Consider the following 18,007-nt stretch of genomic DNA (forward strand, 5'->3'; position numbering starts at 1 on the left):
TTGTAATAACGTTAACAGACAGCTTATCTTTGTTTGTACAGATGATTACCGACCCATCGTGCCTCCAACGCGTCGCGCGACCGAGTACCTTACCGTGGTGCGACCAGAGGGCGGCATGGCGGCCAAGCACGCCGCCAGTGCGCCTTATCACATCTTTTACACTACTATAGCTTCGTCTAAGGAGACGCATAGTCAGCCCTACTCTATTACTTTTCTAGGTGAGTTTACAGTATAGTTCTTACAATAGTGCGACATGTAGGTGGCATGGTGGTTAAGCAGCGCCTTACCACATCTTTTACACTACTATAGCTTCGTCTAAGGAGACGCATAGTCAGCCCTACTCTATTACTTTCCTAGGTGAGTTTACAGAATAGTTCTTACAATAGTGCGACATGTAGGTGGCATGGTGGTTAAGCAGCGCCTTACCACATCTTTTACACTACTATAGCTTCGTCTAAGGAGACGCATAGTCAGCCCTACTCTATTACTTTCCTAGGTGAGTTTACAGAATAGTTCTTACAATAGTGCGACATGTAGGTGGCATGGTGGTTAAGCAGCGCCTTACCACATCTTTTACACTACTATAGCTTCGTCTAAGGAGACGCATAGTCAGCCCTACTCTATTACTTTACTAGGTGAGTTTACAGAATAGTTCTTACAATAGTGCGACATGTAGGTGGCATGGAGGTTAAGCAGCGCCTTACCACATCTTTTACACTGCTATAGCTTCGTCTAAGGAGACGCATAGCATAGAGTAACTTATACTAGAGCGGTACTGTCATAGTAAATTTTGTAACCCCAGTAAATTCACTGCCATCTGTCGACACACTTTAAAACTAAAAATAAAGATTTATAAAATACGATATAATGTATTTAAATATAGATAAATGATTTTTTTTATTTGCATTAATTATTTTTATGATTTTGACCCATGTTCTTTCACTGATATGCGTTAAAATTGTTAAATAACAAACGAAACCGTCAACGCCATCTATACGACTGTAGGCCAAAACTAGTAGCGCCCTCTGAACGAGAATCAAATTTTCTTGATTTTCGAGGCACGTTTTTTCCTTAGACTGTATCCATCTATTACGGAGTTATATCTATCTTTGCGCATAGTCAGCCCTACTCTATTACTTTCCTAGGTGAGTTTACAGTATAGTTCTTACAATAGTGCGACATGTAGGTGGCATGGTGGTTAAGCAGCGCCTTACCACATATTTTACACTACTATAGCTTCGTGTAAGGAGACGCATAGTCAGCTCTACTCTATTTCTTTCCTAGGTGAGTTTACAGAATAGTTCTTACAATAGTGCGACATGTAGGTGGCATGGAGGTTAAGCAGCGCCTTACCACATCTTTTACACTACTATAGCTTCGTCTAAGGAGACGCATAGTCAGCCCTACTCTATTACTTTCCTAGGTGAGTTTACAGTATAGTTCTTACAATAGTGCGACATGTAGGTGGCATGGTGGTTAAGCAGCGCCTTACCACATCTTTTACACTACTATAGCTTCGTCTAAGGAGACGCATAGTCAGCCTTACTCTATTGCTTTTCTAGGTAAGTGTCTCTAAACAACAAGCCTCAGGCCTATACTACATCACTTTCCTAGGTTAGCTTTAATTTATATAAGATAAAGATAAGATAAAAAATGTTTTTATTGCACAGAACTAATACAATTGTAGTACATACATACATACATATAATCACGCCTATTTCCCGGAGGGGTAGGCAGAGACCACGGATTTCCACTTGCTACGATCTTGACATACCTCTTTCGCTTCCTTCACTTTCATAACATTCCTCATACACGCTCGCCGGTTTAGGGTGCTCCTGACCTGGCCTTTCTTCAGGATTTCCCCGATCTGATCAGAGAAAGTCCGCCGAGGTCTGCCCCTTCCAACTCCCGTTTCTACCTCTCCCTTATACACTCTCCTTGTTAGCCTTCTTTCACTCATTCTTTCCACGTGTCCAAACCATCTCAACATACCTTTCTCAATTTTTGTCACTACATCTTCGCTCAGTCCACACTTTTCCCTTATCACACTGTTCCTAATTCTATCTTGTAATCTCACACCACACACACTTCTCAACGCTCTCATTTCCACTGCATTCACTTGGCTCTGATGCCTCTTCTGCCATACCCAACTTTCGCTACCATACATAAGTGTAGGCACCAGTACCCCTCTATGCACAGCCAACCGTGCCTTTTGCGACACCTTCTGGCTGCTCACAAAAGCGTTAAGTGCCCCATTCACGCGATTTCCAGCACTCACTCTCCTTTCAATATCTTTATCATGCTGCATGCTTTGTAGTACATAGTAAGTACATATCACAAGTTACTGAAAAGATTTGGTGCATAACTGACTTGACACTTAGTCCCCGCACTAGGCTAGGCCAGTATCGCGGGAGACCAGATGTACATTTTTATGTCATGCGAGTTAACTAGAATAATATTTTTACAATTGAGGACAAAAATGGGATTCAGGTTTATATACCTGGATTAAGAATTGTTACAATTGAGGACAAAAATGAGAGTTAGGTTTATATACCTATATCCCCGAGAGACCTCCCCGAGGTCCTACTCAACATCAAAGGTTTGATAGGTTTCCTCGAGGAGCTGGGCTGGCAGGACTAACCCACCCCCATGTCACGCAAAATAGGCGGCAGTCGTCGAGTTGCGGAAAATCGCCCGAACTACAATACAATACAATAGACTTATATCATAGAGTAACTTATACTAGAGCGGTACTGTCATAGTAAATTTTGTAACCCCAGTAAATTCACTGCCATCTGTCGACACACTTTAAAACTAAAAATAAATATTTATAAAAATACGATAAAATGTATTTAAATATGGATAAATGATTGTTTTTATTTGCATTAATTATTTTTATGATTTTGACCCATGTTCTTTCACTAATATGCGTTAAAATTATAAATAACAAACGAAACCGTCAACGCCCTCTATACGAGTGTAGGCCAAAACTAGTGGCGCCCTCTGATCGAAAATCAAATTTTCGTGATTTTCGAGGCACGTTTTTTCCTTAGACTGTATCCATCTATTACGGAGTTATATCTATCTTTGCTTATATTGACCGGGATATAGACCGTGATTACCTTTTGTATTATTTGTGAGCTCCCGATATTTCGACGCAGTTACATGCATCGTGTTCACGGGTGACTGAAGATAGCGGGTGGGTGTCAAAGTTGTGTAGACAGCGCTCTGTCTACCCTCATTCTTGCGCGTCACGGTCTATATCCCGGTCAATATAAGTCTAGTGAAACTAACCGTGAATCATTCAAAACTCTAATACAATACAATACCTGGATCAAGATAATTGATTTAAACTATCACGATTTTCACTCATAATTTTAAAACTAACACGGTACTTAACTGCGTACAAACTTACGTTCATATATGGCCTGACGTTTCGAACGTGACGTTGCGTTCGTGGTCACAGGCAGACTGGCGAGGAATTGTATCTTTTAAAATAAATAATAAATAAATAAATAAAAATCATTTATTGCAGAATAAAAGGTCCATAGCAAACATTACAATGTTATTACTAGTGTTAGTAGCGCATAAAAACTAAAACTAAAAACTAGACGGCGAGTGCATGCTGCCCCTGCCAACGGTTGAGCATGGGGCCATTTTCGCGCTCCATGAACACGCCCAGAATGCTGTTGGGGCTGCCGCGGCCGCGCAGGCGACGCATCAGTGAAGCGCACCTCTTGCGCATTATCGCCGCAAAGCTGTCAACTTGTGCCTCCGCAAACATACCAGAGGCACTACAAAATCGCGGCAACCCCATCAACACCCGGAACGCGTTATTATATTGGACGCGTAGGCCGTTGTATGCCCACAGGCTGCATGTATAGAATGACTGACAGTACGCTTTGAAAAGTGTAGTCTTTACTTGTACAGTACATTTCGCGAACCTGCGGGCCAACATGTTACATCGGATAGCGAGAGACAAAATGAGAGGACAAAATGAGAGCGTAACTACGTTTGTATGGAGAATCGAGCTTGCCGGGGACTTAACTTGATAACCTATCACGTGTTTTGCAGAGATCTTGGACCGCAGCTTGGGTGAGCTGCAATGCTCCCTACAAATCAATTTCATGGTGGAGCCGGCTTGGCTTCTGGCGCAGTACTACTTCGCTGGTTACAGGTACGTACAGATGTAGTGATTTTAGTTTTAAGTTTATCACGAATAAAACATTTGATTCTTGATTCTTGATTCTTGATTCTAGTGCGTAATTGTTTTCCATCGTATTTTCTCGGAAACGTTCGTATTTGTCATGCTATTTCAGTCAACCTCAGTACTTTTTGTACCGAGACTGATTGAAATAGCAAGACACGTTCGTACGTTTCCGTGGAAATACGATGGAAAATAATTATGCACTACGTATGTATTTATTTGTTTAAACTTTACAAACATTTGAATAAAGTGGGTATAAAAGGCAAATTGGTCACCAACAATCATCCTCGGCCAGTCCCTTACGCAATGAACAGAAGATCCAAATTCATAATGTAAATTTTATAAAAAAATGTATGGATAACTTATTTCTAAAACGTCCATCCATCCAGAAGCCGCGAAATCAAGTTTTACCCAAGGCAGTAATTTTTCCACTTTTAAATTTATTCTAAAACGTGTTTTTTACATTTGAGAAAATATAATCCTTGTTTTCAAAATCAAATTCAAATTCAAAATGTTTTATTTGCAAATATAGGTAGTACATACAGTGATGGTAATCTTACAATAAGTGGTGTCTCTATATTTGACCATCAGGCATGCAAAAAACAGTGTCTTAAGTCTAAATTAAAAAATTGTGTAAAAATAAACTGAACAGAAATCAGTATCAAAGAATTAATGACAACAGTTACTATTAAGAAGACTAGTTTTATAATATTAAATACCCGGATGTCAAACAATTAGAATTTATATAGTAAAACTAGGAATACAAATGTCGCAATGTCAAAGTCAAATAATGAAAAAAAAATAGAAATTAAATATTCAAATAATCCGAGAGACAATAGTAGCATTTATCTGTTAAGAATCTCATCAATGCTCGTTTGAATTCAATTGTATCCTTGTTTCTAATTGTGTCAGGTAGTTTATTATAAATTTTGCTTCCCAAACAAATCACACTCTTTAGTTTAAGGGCAGTATTAGCTGGTTCTGTATGTAAATCGATTTTTACTCTTTTATTTCGTAAATGCGTTGCTTTTTTAAAAAGTGTGGGATTTGTTTTAACAAAGACAGCAATTTCATAAATAAAGAGCGAAGGTAGAGTAAGCACTTTTAGTCTTTTGAAATGTGGGGCGCAGCTATCGAGTGTTTTTAGGCCACATATTGCTCTTATGCATCTTTTTTGGGCTTTAAAGACTAAATCTCTGTTAGTAGAGTTGCCCCAAAAGATAATTCCATACCTCAAAATAGACATAACATAACCATGATACGCAGCCATAACCGCATCCCTACTGACTATCTTTGCAAGTCTAGATAGTGCATATGAGAATATATTTAGTTTTCTACAAACTTCTTCGGTATGCGGCTTCCAGGTTAATTGACTGTCTATTTTAATACCTAAGAATTTAGTTGAGTTCACAGTTTCTATCTCAGTTCCTAGGTATTCACATTTGATTGGAAGAGGAATTTTCCGTTGATAAAAGTGCATAATTTTTGTTTTGTTCATATTGATTAATAAATTATTATAAGCAAGCCATTCAATAATATTGCATAATGTCATATTAATTTCAGTTTCATAATTATTATCATTATCACATTCAACAATTACAGTGCTATCATCAGCGAATAAGACCATTGGATATTTTACATGTTTAGGGAGATCATTAATATAGATTAGAAATAAAAGGGGCCCTAGAACACTCCCTTGAGGGACTCCGTAGACTATTTTGCGTCTATTGGACACGAAAGATTCATTCATTTCTTTTCATACATTTGCTTTTCTTTATTTTTACTACCGTGTAACACATTATTTTTTAAATAGTGTTTTTGAAAATTTGTGTTTATTATTTTTTAAATAAATTTAACACAAAATTTCTATCGAATTCACGTGACACACAAATAAGGATAAAAATATTTTCAGTGAAAAGAAGCTAACCATACTATATGGAGAAGAATGTGCGGACCTCAAGAACATCAGTAAGAAGAAACCTCAAGTCGAGGCGTATCACGTGCCCATGGCCACGCCGTTTGGGACACACCACACGTGAGTTAAATCTCTTTAAATAATAATAAAAAGCAGGAGTTTTACAGTCTAAATTTAAATTTGATACGCCGCCACGAAGTGTTGGAACAATCTACCACCTCCTATTAGTCATCGGCAATAAATAATAGTACTAGGTACAGAAGCACTCTCTAACAAAACGCGTCTATTACGACAGATATGGCCGCTAGGTGGCGCAAGCGCGAGCAGGCGTCCGTTCCGTAGCGATGCGCGGCAACTACTATGGCTAGACACCAAAATTGGTGTGGGCCGCATGTACTTGTAGCGTCTCGACGAAATCTCGGAGTGAGCCACGCCTGGTATTGTCATAGATGTTACTTGCAAAGTATTCAAAACGTTTGTTAGGGTGGTATTCCACCTGTTAAATTTATTTGTCTAACTAATGCATAGACATAGTATATACAAGTAGTTATAGACGCGCCACCGAGCGACCGGGGGTAAGAGAAAGAATATTCATATAAAGTTTGAGCAGCATAGGATTTTTTCTCTTTCACTCTTATAAATTTCGGTATTTCGTCATCGCCTCCTACCTATGATGCCACCCGGTCGGTGATAAGGACAAAGCATGGCACTATTTTCTCTTTCTTCTTATAGGAATCGCAAAAAGACTATCTTTCTCAGAAAGATTGTCAGGCCTTGGTCTAATGTCATTGCGTCTCACTCTCTCATTAAGCAAAATGTGAGACGTAATATACTTAAGTCTGTTAAGGACATAGTTATTAACAAAAATGTCATCAAAAATGTTTGTTTTGTTACAGAAAAATGATGATCCTTTGTTACGAGGACGGGTCGCTACGGGTGGTAGTATCCACTGCCAACCTGTACGTTGATGATTGGGAGAACAGGACGCAAGGGTAAAAATAATAAGTTATAAGTTAAGTTACATTTAAGTGATGTGTCGTTTTCAAGTGGAAGGTACCACATTGTCGCAAGCTATGGACACTGACAGGTTATTTGTATAAATATATAAGCAAAATTCGGCCTTATGGTGTGTATAGTGACAATGTGGTACCTTTTGCTTGAGAATGTCATATATTACGTTGTACAGGGATTCATAGTTGAACAAAAATGTACCGCCTTGTATAACCTATAGAAACAAAAAATAAAACTGATTAATAAATTAGAAAGAAAGAAAAGAAGAAAGAAAAAGCATTTATTAGCACAACATAACAAGACTAAAACTAGAAATAATTAAACAGAATGAGGTTGCGCTAAATGGTCCTTACTCGGCTTGGTGTCACGGTGTGAGCCAACATGGCACACTCCGCGACGCTGATTTTCAGTAAGGCCCAGTAGATGGACTAGTAAACACAATGTAAAAAATAAATAAGGGAAAGCTTAAATACAAATAACAATCAAATTACTTAATTAAAATTAGCCTATACCTAATTCTTATGAATGTTCGTGTGTATGTATGTATGTAAGTGTCTATGCGATTTGTGTGTGAGTGACTGAGTGTGCACGGTTGCCTAAGTGTTGCATTTTAGTTTAGTTAGTAGTAATTAGTTTGTTAAAAAAACATTACTTTTTGGTACAAATATTTTATAGTTAATAAGGAATGTTTGCATGCTTCTTTAAGTAAAATGTACGCACTTAAAATTACCCACTGTCCAACTATGTTTACCACTACATTTTTGCAAATAAATATATCTTATCTTAGGTTTTTTTACTACATTTTATTTGTATCATTAAGCTAATTAAAGAGTAAAGAGGGACATGATTGCCTTCCATATCGACCACCGTGACTGGGAGAGGCTCGCAGAACAACGGACGTAGTGGCGCAAAGGCGTTTTGGAGGGTCGCAAGTATTGTGATGAGTCCTGGTTCGCCGCACTCGCTGTCAAGAGGCAAAAACGACGTAAAGACGTTTCAGTACCGTTTTCCGCAAGCTTCTCTTGTCAGGCCTGCGGTAGGCCATGTCGGTCTCGCATCGGTCTTTTTAGCCATCAAAAACGGTGTCTCTCCGGTGTTACACCATAAATCGTCTGCAACAGACGATAAGGCCAATGATGAAGCTAATTATAGATTGAAATGAAATGTCACTTTCCCCAATTATCTATAAAAACACTATGAAAATTTAGCCCCTTTTTCATTGAGTGTATTTTGTAATGTGTACTTATCAAATTTAAATTTCTGTCTACTGTTTTTTCGTTTACGAATAAAGTATTTCTTATCTTATCTTATTTTTCCAGGCTCTGGTTCAGCCCCCGCTGCCCCTCACTGCCCCCGGACGCGATGCCCCACGACGGGGACTCCCCAACGCAGTTCAAAAAATCCCTTCTCAAATATCTGTCTCAGTACAGGACTCCAATACTTTCAAGATACGTGGCCAGGGTACAGCGCTGCGATTTTAGCCATATCAAGTAAGTTAATTGTACAATTTTTACTATTTAACTGATTTATTAATCTAATTATTCTAACTAACCATTCAGATAACTCGCATGAGCTAAGTAAATCTTATTAGCGAGTCATATTTTACCGAAACTTATCATACAAACTAAAGCCTGACCAGGAATGATTACGCGCCACGTTGCGGAATTTCACTGGAACTAATATTTTCATACTATACTGAACTGTCACCCTATACATGAGAATGAATAGCGCCCTCTTGACAATTATCATATATGGGGCATTTTCTATGAAAAGGGACCTTATTGTCGATGTATTTATTTCGGAGCATCGTTTATAATGGCGTAAGCGCCATCGACAATAAGGTCCCTTTTTATAGAAAATACCACATATTACTGGTACCTGGTACTGGGACTTTAGTGAAATTTAACCGAAACTTACGAAAACAGCCACATTTTACCGAAACTTACTAACTGGCCATTCACCGAAACACACACATTGGTAAAACTAAAAAGCAACTGGTCGATATCAAATGATATTTCGCACACAGTCCCAATGAAAATGAGCTCTCAAGTATGTACTATGTACCTGTCACAATACCGGAGCCCAATAGTGTATTCTATCTTTAAAATACCCATAGATAAAAATATTACATAACAGTCACATCACATTAAAATTAAAAAATTAAAATTATCTTAAAAATGCATAAAATAAATTAAAATGACATTACAATACAATTACCCTTACACATTTGTTACAATTACACATTTTTAACGTAAAATTTATCCACGAATGCAGTGTCGATACAAACCCGATAGGGTTTCACGGCACTTTTCTGTCTGATAAATCGTAAATTATAATTTATTCTCTAGGTTGTTATATTTTAAAATTTGTCTCGCCCTAGCAGGGTCCATGCTGTACTCTATAATGTTATTATTATATGTAAACACCTTGTAATACCATGGTTGGCATTCAATAAATGATATGATATGATATGATTTAATGTAACATTTTAATATATAATAAAATAAAAAAAATAAAAAATTAAATTAAATTATATTAAAATAAATTTAATTTAATTGGAGTCCTTTTCTCAGTGTGTTTCTGGTAGCATCAACTCCCGGCGGCCATTTCGACATGGAGTGGGGCCTGACCCGCTTGGGGTCCCTTTTACGGCAGCACTGCGCCGTGCCGCGCGCCGAGCAGCCGCGCTGGCCGCTCCTCGCGCAGGCCAGCAGCATCGGCAGCTACGGCAAGGAGCCCCGGGTACTTATTCATATTCATGTTCCTTTATTGCCGAGCAGCCGCGCTGGCCGCTCCTCGCGCAGGCCAGCAGCATCGGCAGCTACGGCAAGGAGCCCCGGGTACTTATTCATATTCATGTTCCTTTATTGCCGAGCAGCCGCGCTGGCCGCTCCTCGCGCAGGCCAGCAGCATCGGCAGCTACGGCAAGGAGCCCCGGGTACTTATTCATATTCATGTTCCTTTATTGCCGAGCAGCCGCGCTGGCCGCTCCTCGCGCAGGCCAGCAGCATCGGCAGCTACGGCAAGGAGCCCCGGGTACTTATTCATATTCATGTTCCTTTATTGCCGAGCAGCCGCGCTGGCCGCTCCTCGCGCAGGCCAGCAGCATCGGCAGCTACGGCAAGGAGCCCCGGGTACTTATTCATATTCATGTTCCTTTATTGCCGAGCAGCCGCGCTGGCCGCTCCTCGCGCAGGCCAGCAGCATCGGCAGCTACGGCAAGGAGCCCCGGGTACTTATTCATATTCATGTTCCTTTATTGCCGAGCAGCCGCGCTGGCCGCTCCTCGCGCAGGCCAGCAGCATCGGCAGCTACGGCAAGGAGCCCCGGGTACTTATTCATATTCATGTTCCTTTATTGCCGAGCAGCCGCGCTGGCCGCTCCTCGCGCAGGCCAGCAGCATCGGCAGCTACGGCAAGGAGCCCCGGGTACTTATTCATATTCATGTTCCTTTATTGCCGAGCAGCCGCGCTGGCCGCTCCTCGCGCAGGCCAGCAGCATCGGCAGCTACGGCAAGGAGCCCCGGGTACTTATTCATATTCATGTTCCTTTATTGCCGAGCAGCCGCGCTGGCCGCTCCTCGCGCAGGCCAGCAGCATCGGCAGCTACGGCAAGGAGCCCCGGGTACTTATTCATATTCATGTTCCTTTATTGCCGAGCAGCCGCGCTGGCCGCTCCTCGCGCAGGCCAGCAGCATCGGCAGCTACGGCAAGGAGCCCCGGGTACTTATTCATATTCATGTTCCTTTATTGCCGAGCAGCCGCGCTGGCCGCTCCTCGCGCAGGCCAGCAGCATCGGCAGCTACGGCAAGGAGCCCCGGGTACTTATTCATATTCATGTTCCTTTATTGCCGAGCAGCCGCGCTGGCCGCTCCTCGCGCAGGCCAGCAGCATCGGCAGCTACGGCAAGGAGCCCCGGGTACTTATTCATATTCATGTTCCTTTATTGCCGAGCAGCCGCGCTGGCCGCTCCTCGCGCAGGCCAGCAGCATCGGCAGCTACGGCAAGGAGCCCCGGGTACTTATTCATATTCATGTTCCTTTATTGCCGAGCAGCCGCGCTGGCCGCTCCTCGCGCAGGCCAGCAGCATCGGCAGCTACGGCAAGGAGCCCCGGGTACTTATTCATATTCATGTTCCTTTATTGCCGAGCAGCCGCGCTGGCCGCTCCTCGCGCAGGCCAGCAGCATCGGCAGCTACGGCAAGGAGCCCCGGTTACTTATTCATATTCATATTCCTTTATTGCCGAGCAGCCGCGCTGGCCGCTCCTCGCGCAGGCCAGCAGCATCGGCAGCTACGGCAAGGAGCCCCGGGTACTTATTCATATTCATGTTCCTTTATTGCCGAGCAGCCGCGCTGGCCGCTCCTCGCGCAGGCCAGCAGCATCGGCAGCTACGGCAAGGAGCCCCGGGTACTTATTCATATTCATGTTCCTTTATTGCCGAGCAGCCGCGCTGGCCGCTCCTCGCGCAGGCCAGCAGCATCGGCAGCTACGGCAAGGAGCCCCGGGTACTTATTCATATTCATGTTCCTTTATTGCCGAGCAGCCGCGCTGGCCGCTCCTCGCGCAGGCCAGCAGCATCGGCAGCTACGGCAAGGAGCCCCGGGTACTTATTCATATTCATGTTCCTTTATTGCCGAGCAGCCGCGCTGGCCGCTCCTCGCGCAGGCCAGCAGCATCGGCAGCTACGGCAAGGAGCCCCGGGTACTTATTCATATTCATGTTCCTTTATTGCCGAGCAGCCGCGCTGGCCGCTCCTCGCGCAGGCCAGCAGCATCGGCAGCTACGGCAAGGAGCCCCGGGTACTTATTCATATTCATGTTCCTTTATTGCCGAGCAGCCGCGCTGGCCGCTCCTCGCGCAGGCCAGCAGCATCGGCAGCTACGGCAAGGAGCCCCGGGTACTTATTCATATTCATGTTCCTTTATTGCCGAGCAGCCGCGCTGGCCGCTCCTCGCGCAGGCCAGCAGCATCGGCAGCTACGGCAAGGAGCCCCGGGTACTTATTCATATTCATGTTCCTTTATTGCCGAGCAGCCGCGCTGGCCGCTCCTCGCGCAGGCCAGCAGCATCGGCAGCTACGGCAAGGAGCCCCGGGTACTTATTCATATTCATGTTCCTTTATTGCCGAGCAGCCGCGCTGGCCGCTCCTCGCGCAGGCCAGCAGCATCGGCAGCTACGGCAAGGAGCCCCGGTTACTTATTCATATTCATATTCCTTTATTGCCGAGCAGCCGCGCTGGCCGCTCCTCGCGCAGGCCAGCAGCATCGGCAGCTACGGCAAGGAGCCCCGGGTACTTATTCATATTCATGTTCCTTTATTGCCGAGCAGCCGCGCTGGCCGCTCCTCGCGCAGGCCAGCAGCATCGGCAGCTACGGCAAGGAGCCCCGGGTACTTATTCATATTCATATTCCTTTATTGCCGAGCAGCCGCGCTGGCCGCTCCTCGCGCAGGCCAGCAGCATCGGCAGCTACGGCAAGGAGCCCCGGGTACTTATTCATATTCATGTTCCTTTATTGCCGAGCAGCCGCGCTGGCCGCTCCTCGCGCAGGCCAGCAGCATCGGCAGCTACGGCAAGGAGCCCCGGGTACTTATTCATATTCATGTTCCTTTATTGCCGAGCAGCCGCGCTGGCCGCTCCTCGCGCAGGCCAGCAGCATCGGCAGCTACGGCAAGGAGCCCCGGTTACTTATTCATATTCATATTCCTTTATTGCCGAGCAGCCGCGCTGGCCGCTCCTCGCGCAGGCCAGCAGCATCGGCAGCTACGGCAAGGAGCCCCGGTTACTTATTCATATTCATATTCCTTTATTGCCGAGCAGCCGCGCTGGCCGCTCCTCGCGCAGGCCAGCAGCATCGGCAGCTACGGCAAGGAGCCCCGGTTACTTATTCATATTCATATTCCTTTATTGCCGAGCAGCCGCGCTGGCCGCTCCTCGCGCAGGCCAGCAGCATCGGCAGCTACGGCAAGGAGCCCCGGGTACTTATTCATATAATATCAATTTTGAAAAGTTAACGGTTTCAGTATTATGACTAATGATAATTGACAATCATTACATTATGACTTTCAATAATTATGTCAAACAAAGGGACCCCCCACGCGGACGAAGACGCGAACAAAAGCTAGTACAAAATATGATTAATTTTAGTGTCTTAGTAATACAGGTTTTCTAACTTCAAAACCTTTTTTTCACAGTTGTGGTTGACGGGTGATTTTCTCCACCACTTCACGAAGATAAAGGAGCACCCACAAACATTATCACAGCCTCCGGAGTTGAAACTCATCTATCCTTCATTAGGTTAGTTATTTGTGCCATTTTCAACCAAAAGGGTACTTATTGTCACTTGTCAGTAAGGCGCTATTTCCATATAGCTTCAATTAGAAATCAACCTTATCGACAAGAGACAATGTGGTACCTTTTGGTTGAAAACGTCACATTTTGCATTATAAGCAAGTTATAGTACATTGTGCAACATGGGGCGTAAGTTAAATATTGCAAACGAGAGTATAGTTAAATCGCGACGACTTGCCGGAGCGATTTATAGACTCGAGTTTGCAATATTATTACGCACCGAGTTACACACAATGTTTTTCATCACACTTGCGATACAAAAATTAAGTATAAAGACAAATATGTTAATTATAATACTAAAAACTTCATAACTCCCTAGGGAAAACGCTTTTTTTGTAGTTCCCGCTAAGCGTGAGTGTGATGAAAAAGTGTTGTAAAGTTCAACACTTATTCAAAGTATTATCAAAGAGAATTAGGTAGACATAGAGTGCTCACTCCATACAACAGTTTTGTTACCAAAAATACTATTATATTCGTAGACATCTAGCGTCAAGTAGCGGAATTATCATTACTGCTACTTGACACTAGATGTCACTTATGTCGCGAATGACGAAAAGTGTATTGCTCAACAATTAACAACTAATATTACAAGCAGGAGTTGAAAATAGAGCTCCGGTTAATCCGGTTATAATATTAGCTGATAATCGTTGAGTATTAGCATAGAGTAACTTATACTAGAGCGGTACTGTCATAGTAAATTTTGTAACCCCAGTAAATTCACTGCCATCTGTCGACACACTTTAAAACTAAAAATAAATATTTATAAAAATACGATAAAATGTATTTAAATATGGATAAATGATTTTTTTATTTGCATTAATTATTTTTATATGATTTTGACCCATGTTCTTTCACTGGTATGCGTTAAAATTATAAATAACAAACGAAACAGTCAACGCCCTCTATACGAGTGTAGGCCAAATCTAGTGGCGCCATCTGATCGAGAATCAAATTTTCGTGATTTTCGAGGCACGTTTTTTCCTTAGACTGTATCCATCTATTACGGAGTTATATCTATCTTTGGTATTAGACTTTTCGTTCGTCGCGACATCTATTGTCGAGTAGCAGTACTGAGAGTTTCGCTACTTGACGCTGGATGTCGACTACGAAAATAATAGTCATATTGGTAACGAAACTGATGTATGGAGTGAGCAGTATGTGTACTTGGTAATATACAATTATGTATATTTCAGAAAACGTAAAGCAGTCCCACGACGGCCTGCTGGGCGGCGGCTGCCTGCCGTACTCCGCCGAAGCTCATTTCAAGCAGCCCTGGCTCAACAGTTTCCTTTTGTAAGTATCATCAAAGATAGATATAACTCCGTAATAGATGGATACAGTCTAAGGAAAAAACGTGACTTGTGAATATGTCCAATCGGCAACGTTTAAGCCCTGCTGTACTTAAACAGGGGTTTTGATATAAAGTAAGCCTTCTGTACGTAGTACCAAAGATAGATATAACTCCGTAATAGATGGATACAGTCTAAGGAAAAAACGTGCCTCGAAGATCAAGAAAATTTGATTCTCGATCAGAGGGCGCTACTAGTTTTGGCCTACTGTCGTATAGAGGGCGTTGACGGTTCCGTTTTTTATTTAACAATTTTAACGCATATCAGTGAAAGAACATGGGTCACAATCATAAAAATAATTAATGCAAATTAAAAAAAAACATTTATCCATATTTAAATACATTTTATCATATTTTTATAAATCTTAATTTTTAGTTTTAAGGTGTGTCGATAGATGGCAGTGAATTTACTGTGGTTACAAAATTTACTATGACAGTACCGCTCTATCTTATTATATCCTCTTTGGTAGTACTATTATTTATTCTGCGGAAGTGCCAAAAAAGACATCTAACAGAGTGAAACCTATTATTATCTACTTACTTTGATAAAAAGAAGAATAATTAATGTCATTACCGGGTCTAACGCGATCAAAGATAGATATAACTCCGTAATAGATGGATACAGTCTAAGGAAAAAACGTGCCTCGAAAATCAAGAAATTTTTATTCTCGTTCAGAGGGCGCTACTAGCTTTGGCCAACTGTCGTATAGATGGCGTTGACGGTTTCGTTTGTTATTTAATAATTTTAACGCATATATCAGTAAAAGAACATGGGTCAAAATCATAAAAATAATTAATGCAAATAAAAAAAAAATCATTTATCCATATCTAAATACATTTTATCGTATTTTTAAAAATATTTATTTTTAGTTTTAAAGTGTGTCGACAGATGGCAGTGAATTTACTGTGTTTACAAAATTTACTATGACAGTACCGCTCTAATATAAGTTACTCTATGAACGCGATTAAATCGTCATTAAATTGTCATTAGCGGGTGAACGTCGGGAAAAAAGGTAAAATGATGAAAATTAATCGCGTCAGACCCGGTAATGACATTAATTATGTGTACAAAACGCGAGAGTTTAGTGTTATAAAAATAAGAATGCATAAAAATCGTTTTTACAGCCAATGGAAAGCGAAATCTTCTCATCGTGACAAAGCCATGCCACATATAAAGTCTTACACAAGAACTTCTCCAGACAACAAGAAAGCTGCCTACTACCTACTGACTTCAGGTATATATCGTTTATTACCTACATACATAGAGAAATATAAGTAAAGAAAGAGTGGTAACTCCATATATCAGTTTTCGCGCCTTATTTCGTTGTCGACATCTAGCGTCAAGTAGCGTAACTATCTGTACTGCTACTCGACAATAGATGTCGCGGCAAACAAAAAGTCTAATACTTAACGATTTTCAGCTAATATTATAACCAGAGTAACCGCAACTCTATTTTCAACAGGGTTCCGTACCCAAAGGGTAAAAACGGGACCCTATTACTAAGACTCCGCTGTCTGGCCGTCTGTCAACAGGCTGTATCTCATGAACCGCGATAGCTAGACAGTTGAAATTTTCACAGATGATGTATTTCCGTTGCCGCTATAACAACAAAAATATAATATAATAAATATTTAAGTGGGGCTCCCATACAACAAACGTGATTTTTTTGCTGTTTTTTGCGTAATGGTACGGAACCCTTCGTCCGACTCGCACTTTGCCGGTTTTTTTCTATTAGGGGGTCATCCATTAATTACGTCACACTAATTTCGAGGTTTTTTTGACCCCTCCCCCCTCCTTGTCACACTTGATTACATTTGGTACCGGTAATGGTCCCTGATAAAAACATGTAACATTATTATTGTAGGCAACGTCAGTAAGGCAGCCTGGGGCAGCATCAACAAAGGTAACGCAGCTCTTCGTATTATGAGCTACGAGGCGGGGGTGCTGTTTCTGCCGAGATTCGTGGTAAGAAATAAAATAAAATCAAATAATAGGCAGAAAATAATAATAATAAAATTAAATATAATTAAATTAAATATAATTAATTAGTATAATTTTAGATTTTAGATTTAATTGTATAGTTTTAGGTTAAGTGTGATCTCACTGCGATGCTTTTAGTCAATGTTATGTACTCCATAATTGTCATATATATCAGTATTTATTACCTTTTAAAATGTTGTTAATGTAAGTTATAATATGTATGATGTGGATGTTCTTTCATAAATAAATAATAATAAAAGAAAGGCATGACGGGATGGGACAGGGTTGAGCGAGGCCCGAGAGAGAGAGGGAAGGGAGAGGAATGAATGAGGCAAGAGAGGGAATGAAGTGGACGAAAGAGTGGTAAGTGAAGTTATCCATAAGGGTGGTAAGAAAGAGGCTGGAAGGGATGGGAGAGGGTTGAGTGAGGCCCGAGAGAGAGGGAAGGGAGAGGAATGAATGAGGCAAGAGAGGGAATGAAGTGGACGAAACAGTGGTAAGTGGTTATTCATAAGGGAGGTAATTGGAGTTATTCATAAATAAGTTTTGGGCAAAAATTTCATTTTTGGTACAAGCTTTTATCGCTGACTGTACTATTCTTTCCACAGGCAATTAATACTCATCGAGACAATTCTAAAAACCCCAAACACAATTAGGTTGCGTTGTTTTATCGAGTTCCTATGACCACCTCCTGTCTCCATCATCAGATCAGCTCGATGGTACCATAATATTGCATTGTCATCCAATCTACATATGTATGCATATTTTCAGCTCAATCGGAAAATCGGGAAGTGGGTCAAATTTAACTTGCAATATTTGACCCGTACAAACATAGTTACATACATACATACATTGCAAGTTAAATAAAAGCTTGTGAAAATAGGCAAGAGGTGATGAATGAACTTTTTAAGTATTATTTCCTATTCATAATGCAACTTATACAGTGTGGAAAGAATGAATGGGCCCTGGAAGGAAAGTGCCTTAAAATTTTAAGGAAACATTCTTTTATTTTTAAAAAGAAACAAAATTGCATTCAGATTTTTTGAAATTAACTTGTTTCACCCGAGACTCGAACCAACTATAAAAAAAATAAACACGCTATTTTATTCTACTATTCGATACAGCTAATGTTAATGATAACATTTCTCCAAGAAACATTAGGCCTTAGGGCCTTACACTCGTCTGTTGTACAAAAT

The 18,007-nt window shown here is 41.6% G+C and overlaps 1 protein-coding gene across 1 annotated transcript in view; it reads left to right on the plus strand.

Moving 5' to 3' along the window:
• Positions 1-18,007, plus strand: part of LOC134751990 (probable tyrosyl-DNA phosphodiesterase) — a 28,479-nt gene that overhangs the window by 8,557 nt on the left and 1,915 nt on the right. The window contains exons 5-14 of the mRNA XM_063687533.1: positions 42-218; positions 4,075-4,177; positions 6,120-6,242; positions 7,019-7,114; positions 8,453-8,623; positions 9,707-9,875; positions 13,326-13,428; positions 14,676-14,775; positions 15,956-16,065; positions 16,696-16,796. Coding sequence (XP_063543603.1) covers positions 42-218; positions 4,075-4,177; positions 6,120-6,242; positions 7,019-7,114; positions 8,453-8,623; positions 9,707-9,875; positions 13,326-13,428; positions 14,676-14,775; positions 15,956-16,065; positions 16,696-16,796 — 1,253 coding nt within the window. The remainder of the gene's footprint in view (positions 1-41; positions 219-4,074; positions 4,178-6,119; positions 6,243-7,018; positions 7,115-8,452; positions 8,624-9,706; positions 9,876-13,325; positions 13,429-14,675; positions 14,776-15,955; positions 16,066-16,695; positions 16,797-18,007) is intronic.

This window comes from Cydia strobilella, chromosome 24 (assembly GCF_947568885.1).
Source record: "Cydia strobilella chromosome 24, ilCydStro3.1, whole genome shotgun sequence".
NCBI lineage: Eukaryota > Metazoa > Arthropoda > Insecta > Lepidoptera > Tortricidae > Cydia > Cydia strobilella.